We start from the raw sequence: 17929 nt of genomic DNA, 5'->3' as shown, positions 1-17929 counted from the left end.
ATATATATACACATATACACACATATATACACACACACATATATACACATATATTCATGACCACAGACAATAAACTTTTCACTAAGTTACATCAACTTCTCTAAAATGAAGCCTTCACACTGAGCAAAACACAAAGCTTTATCACGATAAAGCAACATCGGCAAGTCCCAGATGATATCTTGTCTCACATCATGATATTGACTCTTATTTAGTCACTGCGTGGCTAAATACCAGTCAAGTTCAGTTTGAACTTCTTTTACTGCTCTGTTGCATGATGCAAGGGCAAGAAACAGAAATGTAAATTATGGTGGCTTCAAGCCAGTTGGGCACACAGACATCACAGAAACTAAAGGAATTGGCAGACAGAAAGACAGACAGACAGACTGTTAGGCAACAACTGACCTTTGATCTTCACTTTTGTCACGCAAGTCACGTTCCCCTCAGAGTTGGAGGCGTGGCAAGTGTACTGTCCTGCTGAATGTATACTCACTGCTCGCAGAGATAAAACTCCATCCTGATAAATATGACATAGTAAAAAAACGGAGAGGTGGCTGAATGCAGCAGGCAGGTAAACACACAGAAAGTACAATAGGTAGCAGCAATTGTAGCCTGTGCAAAAGCATTGGCATCCTACAGTATAATGTCAGTATTTAGTACTGTATGACATTTGCATCCAGCTGATAATAGTAATATAGTAGAATCTTCACTTCCTACGTGCATACTTCACATGTATCCACACAATGGTTCCTGTGCCACAATATTTCAACAGGTAGGAGTAATAACAGATTTGGTGCTTGTGTCCAAAGCACCTTTGTTTTCCTTCCAAGGACTTTTCTAGAACCTATTCGTGTGCCACTTTGTATCAACACTGCTGTGTCAACTTGGATGGATGGATGGATGGATGGGCATTTGAACTGAGGCTGATTTTAAAGTATCTTGGATACATTTGCTCAGTGTTACCCAAACTTTGTATGTATTGCAGTACATGAACACTATACAGTTCAATGCACTTTTATTTATCACAACAACAATCAACTCAAGTCACTAGTAAGGTAAAGACCCTACAATAATATAGAGAAAATCCGAATAATCAGATGGCTCCCTTTTAAAAACTCCCTTTTAAAAAGGAAGAAACCTCCAGTAGAACCAGGCTCAGAAAGGTGCAGCCAACTGCTGAGGGTTGAAAAAAAAAGAGAGAGAGTACTACTATATATTATTTTCGAGGAAAATTTTGTTTATTTATTTCACCCCATGCATGTAACAACTATAGCGCTATACTTGTATTGCAGGTTTAAAACCCCTTAAAAAATACATACCTCAGAAATATTTTTTTGAATGGCAATGCCGTCTTTAAACCAAGTGATGGCTGGAGTAGGGTTGCCATTAGTCATGCAGGAAAGAGAAATGTGACTTCCAACCAAAGCCTCGAGGACAGGAGGTGGGGGTTCAGTGAAGGCGGGTGGGGCTATGGATATAAAAACAGCTTTAAGAAGATGCTCATAAACCATCTAAATTTAAAAAACTTAAAAACAGATTCCGCCATTTATGGAAAAACAAATTCCGATTGAATACTTATTCACACCATCCATAAACAAATATACATGTTCATACATTCTGATGGTATAGTTTGTGTCCCCTGAGTGGGAAGTGTAACAAATTAATATAAAGATTTTCAACTTTTTCATATGATGAAATATTTCTTTACTGATGGAAATGGTCTCCATAGGGATAAAGGTGCCACTGATTGGTTTGATAAGTTTTGAAATGATGTGAATCACATGTCATGCTCCAACAACTGAACACCTGTGGGAAATTCTGGACCGATGTGTTAAACAGCAATCTCCAATATCACTATCAAAACACCAAATGTGGGGAAATTCATTTGGAAGAATGGCGTTTCATCCACCCAGTACATTTCAACAGACTTGATGAGTCAATGGTAAGGAGCATTAAAGCTGTTCGAGCTGTTTAGCCTTCTGTAAAAAGCAAGAAAGCTCTGTCTTCAAAGCAGAAGTATTAAGGGAAAAAATACAAAAGAGGAAAAACTGGATTAGCAGACAATACATTTATATACAACATGACAGCAGTACAGCCTGCTTTGGTACAGCAGCAGCCTGAAAGACACATTATTATTTCACATACCTAACTGAAAATGTCAGTTGCAAATGCAGCCTTTTAAATGTGCCTTTAGAACATCTTGCTGACACTTTAAATCTCAGATCTTATCAAAGGACAATCAGGCCTTCCTTTTTTGTCTGCAAACACTTCAGAGTTAAAAAGCCACCATAACTTATATCCTTACTGTAGCTGTATATGAAGAATATTTAAGTTTTTTTTTACTTACTCTCTGAAAATAAACTTTAGTATATTATTGACTAATAAAACAGAAAAAGAAGCATGTTCTTTTATCTCGCCAATTCAAACCCATGACAGTCGCACAGATTATTATTGAAGGGGAGTGCAAACAATAGGTAAAGCCCATACTTGCAGGGCATGCCAGCAAAGTAACATCCAAGCCCTCAAGTACACAGTCATCATCTATTACTATTCTCACCCCTATCCTGATGCTCACACAGACCAGCTCGGTGAAACTGTTTCTGCCGCTTTGATCTGAGGCGCACTCCTACTTTGTTCTGTATGTTTGTGTGTGGAATCATAGCAAAGGTTTTCGAAAATATAGATAAACTTCAAAGGGCAAAAATAATGATGCATATTTCATATTACGATTTATTATTTACACCTATCAAGAAGTATGACGCTAACTCTAGTCAATGACTATTCTTTCCAAAATCCAGGTAAAAGAAGTCAGAAGTTATCCAAATTACCTGATCTGTTAAAAAAGTTTAGACACTATTAAAAAAAAAACTTCTTTTAACATCATGTTCGTTTTCTTTCAGTTTAAGAGGTGATTTTTTATGTAGTATATACAGCAGTTACCTGATGAGTGGAAGTTCATACGGTAGACTGTAAGCTAAAAGATCACATTTGAATAATATAAACTTCTTTATACTGTATTAATATATATTATATAGAATGTAGCCTAAAAAAATAAAGGAATTAAGTCATGTTTTCTATGTTTCTTCCTTTGGAAACCAATACAATTTAACAACTAAATAACTCATAATCTTTACTTTAAAAATCAAAACATATCAGCAAGTTTTGTAAATGGAAAACATGTTGATAATTAACATTTACATGATCTGCACACTTTAGCACTTTTTCTTGGTTGTTTTCATAACTGGTCAGAACTCTGGGATAGAATGACCTTTTTCTCTTTTCCTTGAGGATGGTCGTGTGGGTCCTGGGCTAAAAGTGGCAATAAAGGAAGCACTGAAGCACCTTTCCTTAGTATGTGGAGAACGCAAAAAAGCTCTTATCATGGTTGCCGCGCAGATAGTCCCAGCTTACTCGGCTTAGTTGGGAACCTTCCCAAGCAAATTTGACTATTCAACCACACCCCAGGTCTTGCTTTCCATTCTGACTGCACCGCCTTTCCTCCTGCCTTCTCCCATCACTGAATGTAATACTGCCACATCCCAAGCTACAGGAATGCAGAGTGAGCAGTCTGCATTAGTGCATTATAGTTTCATTTGTTGCTAGCATGAGGGGTTAGCTGTTGCCTGGTAATTGGTTTAAAATTGAATGTAGATAAAAAAAGACACACATCTATCTGCATGCTCATTTTTGGTTCCATTTCTAGTCATTTCCATTTTTATGCTTGAAGCACTCAAAATATTTTCAGTTTAAAACACGCATTTAGTCATGTGAAAAAGAAAGTCTACCCTCACTTGTGTTCAGACAAAATGCCACAATGTTCCCAGGAGTGACTATTCTAGCTAATTAACCCAAAGGTCAGATCGTGTATTGCTCAGAGAAATTACAAAATACCCAAGAGGTTAAACTCAGACTCTACAGGCCTAAATTAGATTAGTATTTTTATTTTAGCATTGTTAGTACATAATATTGCTTCATTTAGTAATTTTTTTTCTATACTCAAGCATTTCTTTTTACTTCACTTGCCTAAAAAGAGTTTTTCTTACCAATTTATCTTTTTTAATTTCCTCTAATAACTGTGGTGTGGTCAATGTTGCTAGCAGCACTTCAGGACTGACTACTTTGTTTTACGTTTTATCAGCGTGGTTATTTGCTAACATCACAACTGAGCCTATAATAGAGGCATATAGCTCATGTTACATTTTGTTTCTTGATTTGTATAATATATAAATAAATGCATGTGAATGATATAAAAAGGGGTCTTAAAAGTAAAGCCATAAAGAAAAGGTGCCTAAAAACTGCATTCCTTGAAATCTCAGAAAGGGGCAACTCCACTGGCTGCAAACATAAGACAGGATAAAACAAATTTAAAGACATGTTCTTTTATTTAATAGAACATGGTAATTTTGTGAATTAAGAACCTATTTAAAGTAAAATAAATGACAAAAAGGGCAGTATTTAGACCAGGATTATTAAGTCAAATATATGCATCAGCAGTGTCCTTTTGTCTTTTTAGTCAAATCAAACCCTCACTAAACAAGGAGGAACAAAGAAGACTACTGTTGAAGAAGCAGACATAAAACAACAAATGGATGGCTGAGTGGCTGACGTTATGTCCATCTTTTATATACAGTATATGTGGTAAATACACCATTGAGCTGCTAAAGAATCTAAAGTTGTTGGTATAACATGACCAAAATATAACTTCTAAGCTGGATGTGTGCTTCTGTTGTAATGATAGCAATAAATCAATCTCATCAAATAAATTGCAAACAAGACACAAGAGCAACATTTCAGCTAGTAACAAAATAGTACCAAGGCCTCAGGCAGGCTTTCCTGTGCTGTAGTAAAAGTTAGCGTTTCTCATTTTCAGTGGTTTGAGTGACAAACTGGTCCAGGGGGCTCAGGTGGAAATTACTGTTCGAATCTGGTTCAATCCTGTCGTTTATTTACATTTTGATCTCTGGCTTACTGTAAAAAAGCCAACTAAATTCTTCTTTGAGAGCAGCCATGATGACACACACAAGCTGTTCCATTAACCTCACCAGTAACAGAAAGTACAGTCCAGGTGCCATTTTGCAGCTCATCTGTTGGCTTATCCAGTGAGAGGATTCGACACTCATACAAGCCCTGGTCAGCGAGCAGCAGGCCCTCCAGCCTGAGGGTGGTGATTCGTACCAGAGATACTCGCCCTGCGGAAACAGAGTGCAGGAAAAAAGTGAGAGGGTAGGTGCATGGAACGTGACAGAGGAATAGCGCAGACAATTGTGACTTCACTTGTCAGGTCTCAGGTGTGTGCATCTGTTGGTCTGTGATGCTTTGTCACACAGGAAATGAATAGTGTCCTCAAATGGTGCCTTAAAATGACCACACAGCAACATATGCACAAGCAAACACGCAAACTGCAGCACACATGCACGCACAAACTTAGAAATCTGATCTCCCTGTTGCCAGGTGACGGCTCCCTGGAGCCAGTGTAGCTTGCAACATCAAGCCTTTATCTTTTCCAGTCTGCAGCCCACATCTTTCCATGTCCATCTAGTTTTTCACACTTTAACAGACACGCAATTGTCCGGTGACCCAATAGCATGGCCGAAGAGAAGCTGTCAATGAACGCACTGTGTTAGAACACACAGCCTCTCACTGCACCATCTCAAAATGAAGACATGTAAACAGAAAGCAGACTGCCCTGTGGAAGCCTGAGACCCACTGGGATCCCTGTGCTATGATGGTAATTATTAACAGAGGCTCTGATTTCTGTTTACTATGACAGGGAGGGAAAGCCCTGACAGTCAAAAAGAACCAGGAAGTTGGAGTTAGGTATGCTGACACTGATAACACAGTGTATTTACTTTTCCAAGCCGCCAAAGGGGACAAAATCCACAGGGGAAAAGTGAGGTGGGGGTTAAGTAGAGTAAAGTACACATGAGCATACACTCAGGGGATTAACACTTTTTAAAATCCCACCCTTTGACCTCTGGCACCTTTTCTACTGCTTGCCTGTTTACGAGATCAGTTTGATATGGGTCACTATTGCACCTTAGAGGAAGGGTTGTGGTGCTGCAGGGATGTTGAGGAAACATGACTGGGAGTGATGAGATAAAAGTGAAGAGAGGGGTGGAGGGGAAACAAGAGCATGGCCTACTGCCATCACTGCTGCTGTTTGAAAAATGCGTGATAGCAAAGGATTTGAATGCAAGGTAAATTAAGTGTGAGGCCACAGAAACAATACAACACAGAGGCAGAGACAGAGGAAATTTAGACTTTAGACAGTGTGCACGACTCAGACCGTCAGACATAGATTATTTGTGCTGAGAGGCACTGTCTGAAAATGTGTGCATGCATGAGAATCAAGTTTTAACGAAAGGTAAAGTGTGCCAACAAATCAGGAGTGTAGTAAAATGAAGGCAGTCTGGCTTTGCATTGTTGATGTAAATATAACAACAGCATTTCCATTTTTGTCCTTCAGCCAAACTCACTCCTGACCATCAAAAATAACACCAACTATTAAATATAGGGTGTTAATCAGTCAGAATAATTTATGATACTATATTGTTAAATAATAAGTGGCTATCTAATGGAATAATTTATACCCATAAACTGTTAAATACGAGGTGGGATCAAAAGGATCTGCTAATCGGCCTATAAAAAGCAGAAACCGTACCTGATTTAAATTTGGCCGCTATCTCATTGAAGGTTGTTTACTTGTAAAGTGCTGCAGTGCTCTCATCCCTGCTGGGATGCTGATGTTTGGGTAGAGAGCAAATATCAACTTCAGTGTCAAACTGGCATGTTGAGGATCATCCCTGGTGATGAGAGCTGGGTCTCCTATGACCCATAAAATAAACAGCAGTCTTTAGTGACTGGATTGTGTACTATGAAAATCATCCAAATTGTGCAAATATAGAGATACACTGTAACATCCTTCAGTGTTTGAGGAACAAATCAGGTGCAAACAACCTGAACTGTATGAGGATCTGCTTCAACCACTGAAGATGATGGAATCTTGCGATCATTACCACCTGTGCTACTATCTCTCTGCAATCCTGCCCCCCTTCCATCTACGCAAAATCAAATAAGGAAAATCCAAACTGATGGTCGGCTGATTTCACACAGGAGAAGAGATCCACATATTGCAAATGCACACGTAAAACTGGTCAGAACAGGACCAGACAGGAGCCACACGTAGCAGCAGTGCTGGAAGTAACGCAGAGTTTCATAAGGAGGTAAAGAGGATATCATCCAAATTTAAAACAGATATTGCGTATCTGCTTTTAATGGAAAATTGTAGTCATATAGAATAATTGAGATTTTAACAGATTTTTCATTTGTTTTGCCGATTCTGATGCTCAGACTATGCTGATGACTATATTACAGGCAGTGAATTTTAAGTTCTCCTCTTTTTCTTGCATTCATATTCTACTTTCAAATGCAGTAGTCTCCAATAGTGTGTGGCTGCATAGCAGCAGATCTTTACAGGTACCTTAGAAAAACTGTTGAAAGCTTGCCCTAAAAAACTTGCTTTGAAACAGTGTTCACCGGGAAAAAATGATGAACCTAAATTGGAAAAACAGACACCCAGCCTGCACCAACAAGACTCGATACTTTTCCTTGTCATGTTCACTGCTCCACACACTAAAAACATTATAAATTAGCCAAAGAGCAGCTTTGCAGGTCTGAGACTCATTCAGCTATCCTCCTTACAGCTCAATTCAACATACTCCACACACAAAAACATGGCTGAATATAGTGATGAATATAGTGTCTCCAAGTGAAGCCGCCTAAAGGCATTATTCCTGAATACATTCTCAGGTGACAGGGAAACATGAAACCATTCAGTGCTGTGAAGAAATACAACTCTCTACAAATGAAGGAATTAAGTCTGAAATGAAAAGTCTATTAAAATACATTATTAAAAGTGATGGTCATCGTCTTTCTTAAGACAGTAACTCTATGAGGGGGAAAGGAGCCTCTTTTCCTTCAGTAGAGATAATTAAAAGGCATCGTTTTATTTCAGATGGACTAAGACGAAGTAAGATCTTTTACAAAAATCACATCAGCTCAAGACCATTTTTTTTTACATTGAACCTTAAAGAGTTTATGCCTCATCATTATTGTATTTTAGCCACAGTACCACGTAATTTTTATACATTTTATGTTTTTAAAAAAAAAAGGAAAATCAGGGCAGGGATCACAGTACCAAAATGCTTTAAAATTCCAAACAAAAACACCTACTCTTATGAAAAGACCACATGTTTGAGGTCCTTAATAGAGCTCAATAAAAAACAGGCACTTTACTGACAAAAGGGACATTTGGAGGACTGCGGAGTGTGCTTTTTATTTTTACCAGTTTTATTCAGAGTGAAGGATGCACCAGAGATATTGATTTTCTTTCTTCCAAAATGGATATGTAACATTTTGGAGATGACGTTTTCAAATTCTAAAGAAAGGCTTCGGTTGGGTGGGACGTATCTCAGGGGGAAAGTGTCTTGTTTTCTGTGACAGGGGCTTGTATGAAAAATTATTTAAATTCAATACCATTTTGCGCAGCCCAGACATTTATGACCCTGAGAATGTGATACTCATGGGCAGCAAGCCCACATCATTTCTATAAGATGTCGTCAGCTCTTGGCAAGCTTCGCAGAGGCACTCTGGTTTCGGTTAGAGAAAAGAAAACGATAAGGTTTCACTCCTCGTTTTTGTTTTTTTGTTTTTTTTGTGTGTGTTAAGCTCTTCTGTGTCATGGTTTTAAATTTGGTATTGAAGGTCTCTGTCCCTGTCAGACGCTGAGGTCTACTCACTGCTGTAACGAACATGAGTAATCCCAGTGAAGGCTCTAATGTTTTTCCATGTGAAAAAGGAAGTATTAGCCATTTCAGCTGTGTGTAATGTGTTGCTCCTGCACACAGGCTGATTATGATGGGATTTGAATAGGAAGAGCTTGCGAACAGTGCATTTATACAGCTGTATTTACTTTTTTATAGTCAGCAGCTGTATGGGTGTTGAGGGACTTTCTGTCCTTTCCACAGAGAAAATGCTAATCCTTTGATCTTTACAGCTCTATAACACAAATTTATTTAAGCCCTTTTTAGCCCTTAACCCTCTCAGGGGAGCAATCAGATGAAAATCTAAAGTAACTCACACTTTGCAAAGCTACAAACACGGCCAAAAGACAAGGAATGTTGATGGGAGAGGTGGACTACATGTAGAGAAGTTTAATCAGTTTAAGGTGATGAAAAGGGAGGAATGATGGAACGAAAAAAAATGAGCCTCAGCAGAGTGAATCACTTGGATAACTTCCATTAGAATCACAACAGCTAAACAACAGTTGGAGACTGAGTCCTGAAGCCAAACTATTGAGACACCCGAGAACATTCATGGCCCGAGGGGGTGAAATACACACCAGTCGTTCCATCTCTAAAGCGTTGGTTTCCCATGCTGCACCTGTTACTCCCACACCGGCTGGTACCTGTGAGAAAGCTTTGCCTCAGATGGGACAAAGCATCTTTTTCAAACCTGTATAAAACTGCAGCTTTTTGTTTGTCGCCTGAGAGGCATGTGATTAGCAAACCCGTCTATTAAAGCTGCTGCTTTTCCTTGAAGAGAGCTTTGTAGTTGAGTCGAGTTGAGTACAAATAGTGTAATTTATGGGTTGAAGGGCAGGCATATTTTTATTGGGCTTTTTACTAGAAGCCTTCGTCTGAAAACTAACATGCAGTGTAATGAGCTGCACGTTGACGGATTGTCTTGAGAGTAAGTGACAAAAGGCTACTGCTTTTTATGAGCCGGGGCTGGAATTAAAGTCTGCCCCACTCCCACTTACGATAATTCATCAGCTAACGTTTGCCCCGACTTTATTACTATGTAAATGTCTGTGTCATATTTCCTGCCTGGGTTGGGCAAGGGAGTGGCATCCAGCTTGCATGACAAAGGCCTTAACTCAGCTGAAAGTAGCTTCTGATCCTTTGACAAAGAAACACGTAATGCCGGTGTTTGCAGCTCATTACCGTATCCTAGAGCAATCAATGGACATGACACCAAAGAGATTGGTACACTGTACACGGAAAGTGACTTCAAAAATGAAGCTGGAATTATTCTATATTAAAAAAATGAATAGTCCGACACCAACAATGAATTGATGTAACTGCCTGTTACTGTTTATTCATCCAAAAACTGGTTTATCTCATTCCTCTGGGTGATAGAGTTTCATCGTCCGACCGTGTATTTGCATTGCACTGGGTGGCCTTTTGTTCTGATCACAAGCCCTGCATTTTATTTTGAGTAAATTCTTAATGCATTACAGCATCCCTGGTGCTGTAAGTGCAAACACAGCACACAATGTGTAATCCACAGGTGAAAATAGTCCTCAACAAATCACCATTTACCCCTGGCAAGGTACTACAGTGTCCAGCAACTTTTCTAAAAGTATTGATTTAGTGAGTTCGGCAACAAATTGTTGTTTTTAATCTTTTATGGGATTTGTAGGCAATAATCATTTAGGAATCAGCAATTACCTGTATCCAATAGCATTGTTGTGTTTGTGACTAACAGACAGCCCCGTTTTAATCCATTGATTTCTTTAACTGCCCTGAGCTCAAGCAAGAAATCTAAACTGACAGACTGACATAAATGAAAAGTCCTTAGGGAGCAGGAATTGTAGATGCATTTTAACATCTATAATTTTGTGACAACCAGGCTGGACTACTGTAATTCATTATTATCAGGATGTCCTAAAACCCCCCGGAAAAGCCTTCAGTTAATCCAAAATGCTGCAGCAAGAGTCCTGACAGGGACTAGAAAGAGAGAGCATATTTCTCCTGTTTTGGCTTCCCTTCATTGGCTTCCTGTTAAATCCAGAATTGAATTCAAAATCCTGCTCCTCACATACAAGGTCTTAAATAATCAGGCCCCATCTTATCTTAATGACCTTGTAGTACCATATCACCCTATTAGAGCACTTCGCTCTCGCTCTGCAGGCCTACTTGTTGTTCCTAGAGTATTTAAAAGTAGAATGGGAGGGAGAGCCTTCAGTTTTCAGGCCCCTCTTCTGTGGAACCAGCTTCCAGTTTGGATTCTGGAGACAGACACTATCTCTACTTTCAAGATTAGGCTTAAAACTTTCCTTTTTGCTAAAGCATATAGTTAGGGCTGGACCAGGTGACCCTGAATCCTCCCTTACAGTAGTTATGCTGCAATAGGCATAGGCTGCTGGGGGATTTCCATGATGCATTGAGTTTTTCCTTTTCAGTCACCTTTCTCATTCACTATGTGTTAATAGACCTCTCTGCATTGAATCATATCTGTTATTAACCTCTGTCTCTCTTCCACAGCATGTCTTTATCCTGTCTTCTTTCTCTCACCCCAACCGGTCGCAGCAGATGGCCGCCCCTCCCTGAGCCTGGTTCTGCTGGAGGTTTCTTCCTGTTAAAAGGGAGTTTTTCCTTCCCACTGTCGCCAAAGTGCTTGCTCATAGGGGGTCATATGATTGTTGGGTTTTTACTGTACAATATAAAGCACCTTGAGGCGACTGTTGTTGTGATTTGGCGCTATATAAATAAAATTGAATTAAATTGAATTGAAATTGAATTGAATATCACATATTGAAAATGACACAAAAAGAAACGTAAAATGATCGGTAATTAAGTTTTAGTGATAGTGATCTATATTTTCGCATACTTCATTTAGTTCTGATTCCACTTCTTCTTTTAGTTCCTCGCAGGCACCTTTAAAGTCAGTGCAATATTTGAAACTGCACCGGATCAAAACAGTCTACATTTTTTGTTCCTCATCTTTAATACACATTCCTCAGAAAAAAAATCTGATATATCTGGTGGCTTTGGAAGCTCTGCCAGAATTTTAAAATGATTCGTGTCGGTATGAACAGTTTTTAGTCACATCGAATGAGTTTATAGAGACTGATGCAACAGTGGGTAAGAAGGGTTTTGAAGAATATTGCAGAAGAGGATTGCTATAGCAGTAATTATACAAATGAAATGTTGATTGCTGCTATCTACCCCCTATCGGTATTCTCATCACTGAAAATAAATGACAAGGTAACAACTCAGTGTTAGTTAGCTGTCTGCTTTGTGCTACCAGCTGAACTGTTTAAATTAATTTTACTCTTTGAAGTGGGATCATCATGCCTCCTTTGGCATTTTTCTTTCTATGACGACATTGTTCTCAAGCAGAAATTCAAAAACACCGAAGAGGTCCATAGATTGAACTTTTCTTCAGGCAGCACAGCAGAAAAGAAAAACAATGCCCCTGACAAAAGAAAGATCTGACTAACCCAGACATGCCTTCTTTTTCTCCACATTTGTTCCATTGTTTGCAACTTTAAAGGATAACAGGAGCCACACAAAGGTATCCTTGGACTATAGAGGCTCTTTCCCCCTGTAGACTCTTTGTTCTCTGTGCTGTGTGCAGAGTGCGCACAATAGGCGATGATGCAATGTTTCACCTCCTTTAACAGTAGCTCCAAATATAACATTGGTCTGAAAAGGACATCAAGGTGTGGTACTGAGTGTATTCTGAGAACCTGATATTGGTTACATTCTTTCAGTTAAAAGAAACTTGGACCAAACCATGTCATATTCAGCCATCATTCTAATATTTTCAACTTAAATTCACTGAGTGTCTTTTGTACTGACAATGGCAACAAATAAGAATCCTTCACTGTTTGAAGTTCCTTACTAAAGCATATTCACATACAGAAACAACTATAACACCTGTAAAAAAAAAATAAGAGCAGTACCAACATGCAGGGGATCATCAAATTTAGTAGCCATCATTAACAGGAGAAACAAACTTTCTCTACGTGATTCACTTACAGTCTGTCCAATAGCTTCTTAAGCTAATTCAGCTAAGCTAATATTCTTACAATACAATATCTAGAGTAAATCCTAAAATAAAAATACAATAATTATACTTTACATCAGTAGCATGTATGTACAGTATGAAGATAAGCTACTTGAGACAATGGCATCAACTACAGCAAACAGTGTATGCATGTAGTAACAGATGCTTACCCTCATACTGTGGATGTACCCGAGGTGCATAAGATCCAAATTTAATCAGAACAGGAATGTCAAATCCCTGTCGAATCCATTCAACCACGTGCTGGGATGCAGAGGACACAACTGCTGGGTCTGATGACGGAAGTCTGCACTCGAGCTCCACGGAGCTTCCAGCCTTTGCCTGCACCTCAGAGGTCAAACCTTCAGTGGTTACTGTTGGGTTTGTTGTAAGCAAAATCAGAGAATATGCTTCAGTTAGTTCACAAAGCAAAGGATAACAGTGAGCAAATGGAGAAAGTACACTGGAATGCAAAATGATATTTGAAAAAAAACTTACGAAATTGGCAAATAACCACCGCCACAGTGAAAGTCTGCAAATAAGATCTTGCCGACCCCATATCTGTCACTCATACAACCTGCAGCATGTTCAATCTGTAGGCAAAAGAGACACAATTGTCACAATCACATTACTTGCTTGGCTGCACACAAGAAGACAGCCATCTGTGACAGATTTCCAAACTAAAAAGTCTACACCAGAGCTGCCACTTCTGTCATAATTTTACAGACACGAGGAAAGGAGCATTCAGATTTTTATACAGCTTTCCAATAACTGGAATTCATCCCATATCATTACACAAATGGGCAGAGCGGCCTCTGCAGCCAGAAAGCTCCCCGGCCTTATATCGTTTTCTGAAAGTAAATGTCATAAATGTCAAATAAATCTTTTGCAAGTCACGTGCAAAGTGACATCTAAGTGTTTTATTTAGAGCACATCAATGAAGACATTTGGCTGAAGCAGCCAGGAGACTCAGCACTCAAGGACAGAGATGAGCTGAGCTGATGGAGCGCAGGCTACAGTTAAGCATTAAGGAGTGCAACTTAATGCCAAAAGGCAGCAGCTGATTCAATCCAGTCAAAGTAATCCCTGCTCAGATGTGATCAAATATGTACACAGGAGTGAGGAAATCAAGGTGATGGGTCATTTTCAGGTCAGTTCACAATTTTCATGGAAGCTGCTCAATGAAAACTCTGCCTAAATTATTCAACAGCACATTACTGACTAGGGCATTGGAACTGTCCCAATTCAGATCTAAGATTCAGGTTAAAATGTCCAATCAATTGGAATTGCTTTCTGCCAAGCTTTTCAATTCCTTTGATTTCCTTAGTTGCAGATTGCAAAACAATGCCATCAACTGATGAAAGACAAAGCTCTGAACTCCTGTGTCATGTCCGGGCCTTTTCTCTGCTCTGCTTCTACACACAGGGTCGCCAACTGACCTCGTTTCCCTTCCATGTGCTCTCTTGTGTTGCTTTTGCAGTATACTTCAGGTGACTATCCATCACCTTGTGAAGCTCCATCTAATCATTTTTGCAGTTCTGCAGCATTTCGCTGAATCTGAGCAGAGAGTACAGCCCTGTACATTTCAGAATTCATCCTTATACTTCATCCATAAACACCAGTGACCCGAGTCCATTGGCAGTCATCCATTCCCATGCCATTGAGAAATGATGTGGCATGCTTCAGATTGTGAGCTGTTCCTTTCCTTCTTCATACTTTTTCCTCTTACTATAATCATCTGTTAGTGATAGAATGTATTAGGAAGAATGTCCTTCCTGTTTTTAAGTATAACCAGTAGTTTGGACACCTACAATCTTTAGAGAGTTCTTGACTTGGCTGAATGTTGTGAAAGGGCTTTCCCTAACCAAAGAAAGAATTCTGCTATCATCAACTTGACTTATCTTCTCTGGTCTGGCCTTTTGGTGTTGCTGAGCCGGCCAGTGAAGTTTTCATTTTTAAGAACATACACAGTACCAGAACGTTGAGTTGGCCACCTTTAAAGTTGTTGCTTTTTCTTCGATAGATCTATTTTGGTTTTCAGCCTGATGATGACCTCCTTTGCTTGCATCAAAATCTCTTTGGATCATATAATGAGTGTTTCAGTGAAACAAAACAAAAAGTTCAACACTTTGGAATGAACTTCAGATATTTATCTGCTTTATTTATTATTATTATTATGCTTTTGTTAAACCCCTTGAACTAAAACTGAAACTTTGCATTTCAATCACATCTCAATTGTTTGATTGTGGTTCGACTGTTGTGGTGTACAGAGGGAAAACTACAAAGATGAATCAAAGTATCTAATTATAACACCAGTAAATGGCTAAATTTAAACTCTTATTTAACATCCGAGCAAGGGACAAAAGTGATAAACGTGGAAAAAAAAAAAGTCCTTTCTCTCATAATGTCACAGGTGATTTATGAAAAAGCATAAAATGGAAATCCAAATATACTTTAAACCTGTTCTTTTTTGAAATTCTTGACTAAACGAGAGTCAAAAACTCACAGGATTTCAAATTTATTACCATTTCGTTGACAGTTTTCAGACTGTATTTCTTCTTGCCGATATATAGTACTGACCCAAATACCCCCTGTGATGGAAATCTGTTTTTCACATTTCAAAAGTTTTAAAAATTGTAGGTATCAACAATAAATGATCAGTATAGAATCACATCACCTGAATATTATCAAATATATATGGAAACTTTGTTGTTTCTAATGTATAATGACTATGTAGTTTGTACAAACTGGGTGTAAGCACAGTGTTGACTTTAAAAGGTAACAGATTCATGAAGATGATTTCATCTTGAGTGATCTCTGTACTTCCTGATAATTAGCAATGTTATTATCCTTGACCCAGTAGCAGGAGCAGCAAAGGCCTTATCAGCTCTCTATAACCATAAGGCTTTTATTGGATTGTTCATTTCACGACCAGGACAAAGTCTGAACTCAAGACAAATAATTACACAGGCTGTCAATAGCTGCTGCGCTTGTTCCAACATATTCACATACTTCAGCAACAGAACAACACACACAGATTTTCCACAAAATCAAAGTGAAAGTCAGGCAAAAAAAATAAAAAATTTGATCGCAAAGTGTTTGATGCCCTTCATCCAGATGGCTTCATGCAAAGCAACACAACAGAGTCTATCCTGAACTTATTATGCTGGATTTAGGCCTTGCATGTTTGCTGAGACTGAGTATGACAAGCCAAGGTAAAGCTTCAACATTATGAATCTGTTGCTTCTCTCCCTCACACAGTGTGAGAACATGCACACACATACAAATGAAGACTCCCTGTTGCCATGACTCAGCTTCCCCATTTGGCTCTTAATGAACAGATGCTCAGCATCATCTACTTATTATTTATCACCCTTATTTGCCTCTTGTTAACTAATAAGAATGGAGATGATAAGGATTCAACACAGAGTACAGATAGTCATCAAGTCACTGATTAAAGAATTATAACCAGACCTCTGCCCCGCATCTGGCAAATACGTGCAAGCTTCAGCTGAATAAAAATGTTTATAGTTTTACTGCTTGACAAGGTAAGGCTTATTTATGTGAATGGTGAAATAGCAAGGCAATAAAGTGGATCCACATGAGTTAAAAGAAAGATTATTTTTGAAAGAGAGGGAAAAGAAAGGGAGGCTACAGCAAGAAGAGGGGGGGGGGGCAAAAATCAACTGCAGGACATTTTCCATCATTAAATTTGAACCAAAAATTCAGAGAGATGCCAAACAAAGCGGCCCGCACAGGTGAAGCTCTCAGCCATGGTAACACGGATGGTCTCTAGACATTTCCCACAGACGTATTATCCCTTCCTCTGACACTGAAAGGATGCACATAAACACAAGCACGGTGACAGCACAGCACTCTGGAAAATGTATAAAGCTATACTAAATGAGCCAGTAGCTCACAAAAGAAAGCGCCCTGTCTCGCATAGATTTATCAGCTGGCAGAAATAGAAAAGTCAGTGACAGGCATGCTGCTGCTGAAATTCTGCGTTGTTGCCATTTTAATCTACATAAGGAAAGAAATGGGGAGCAGCTGATTAATCATCACAGAGGGCACAGTCACAGATTTATCAGCAGCCAGCTCTCCTTTTACCTACCACAATTAAAACTTAAAGATAAAGGAGCTCCTCTTGCATAAATGTTTTCATTCTGTTTCTCATCCATGCATTTTGCTGTGGTCCCTGCTTGTTTGGGCCTATTTTCAAAATATGTCTATTACAATAGCACTGGTATCGATTTGGAAAACAACAGGTGCTGCATCCGTTAGAGAATATGAAACCAAGGGTATTTGTTTTGTGGGTTAGAACTGTTCAAGGCTGTTTGTATCTGCCAGCAAGCTACAGTAAATTGGACATTAGCCTCTGACCAGAGTGCAAGTAGAAAGGGGAAAGAAGTCAAATTGCTCATTTGCTGTGACCTAAAGAGGTAAACAACAGCGTTTAACAGAAAATGGTGCTTCAGCTTTGGACAAACAAAATCATTAATCCAAAGGCATGACTATAAATATTAAATTCCTATAGCGCTGCAGAACTCAAACTTCAGGCATGGTCCCGAATCACACTAAAAGGACTCCATAGGGGTTGGATTTGGATTTAAACAGATTATAGTGCAACTGTGAGGGAAACACAGTGAAGACAGTAATCCAAAGCAAAGCTTGCGCTGTGAATCACATGTGATACACGTCCATCAACACTTTAAAGCTCAGGGCACCGAACAGCCTTCAACTGAGATGAATACAACACATACTTTAACATCAGGTATTCATCACATATTTGAAGAGTTTTCAAAGTGTGCTCACACAGCGTCACATGCAGAGAATTTCCAAGGTTGCTGTTATGGTAGAGTGTATGTGGATTTAAATCTGAGCAAGCCCAAGAATGTGTAGTCATCGTAATACTAACAGTTAGGTACATCGGTTCATTAATTAATAATAGCATGATGGCATAGTGTTAGGTGTGGCTGTGTGCAGGCAGGAATAGGACCCAAGGTGCAGACTCCGGAGACAGACGTGAACTCAAAAAAGGCTTTAATTTAATACTCAAAATATAACAAAACTAAAAAAA

The 17929-nt window shown here is 39.0% G+C and overlaps 1 protein-coding gene across 1 annotated transcript in view; it reads right to left on the bottom strand.

Moving 5' to 3' along the window:
- The window catches only part of igsf9a (immunoglobulin superfamily, member 9a), a 57039-nt gene that overhangs the window by 33990 nt on the left and 5120 nt on the right, over positions 1–17929 (bottom strand). The window contains exons 2-6 of the mRNA XM_005725663.1: positions 13348–13442; positions 13023–13223; positions 5040–5186; positions 1317–1465; positions 403–514 (exon numbers count right to left, since the gene is read on the bottom strand). Coding sequence (XP_005725720.1) covers positions 403–514; positions 1317–1465; positions 5040–5186; positions 13023–13223; positions 13348–13408 — 670 coding nt within the window. The 5' untranslated portion in view covers positions 13409–13442. The remainder of the gene's footprint in view (positions 1–402; positions 515–1316; positions 1466–5039; positions 5187–13022; positions 13224–13347; positions 13443–17929) is intronic.

This window comes from Pundamilia nyererei, unplaced genomic scaffold (assembly GCF_000239375.1).
Source record: "Pundamilia nyererei isolate P.nyererei 1_Seehausen unplaced genomic scaffold, PunNye1.0 scaffold00016, whole genome shotgun sequence".
Lineage (NCBI taxonomy): Eukaryota > Metazoa > Chordata > Actinopteri > Cichliformes > Cichlidae > Pundamilia > Pundamilia nyererei.
This window is presented reverse-complemented; position numbering and strand designations above follow the sequence as displayed.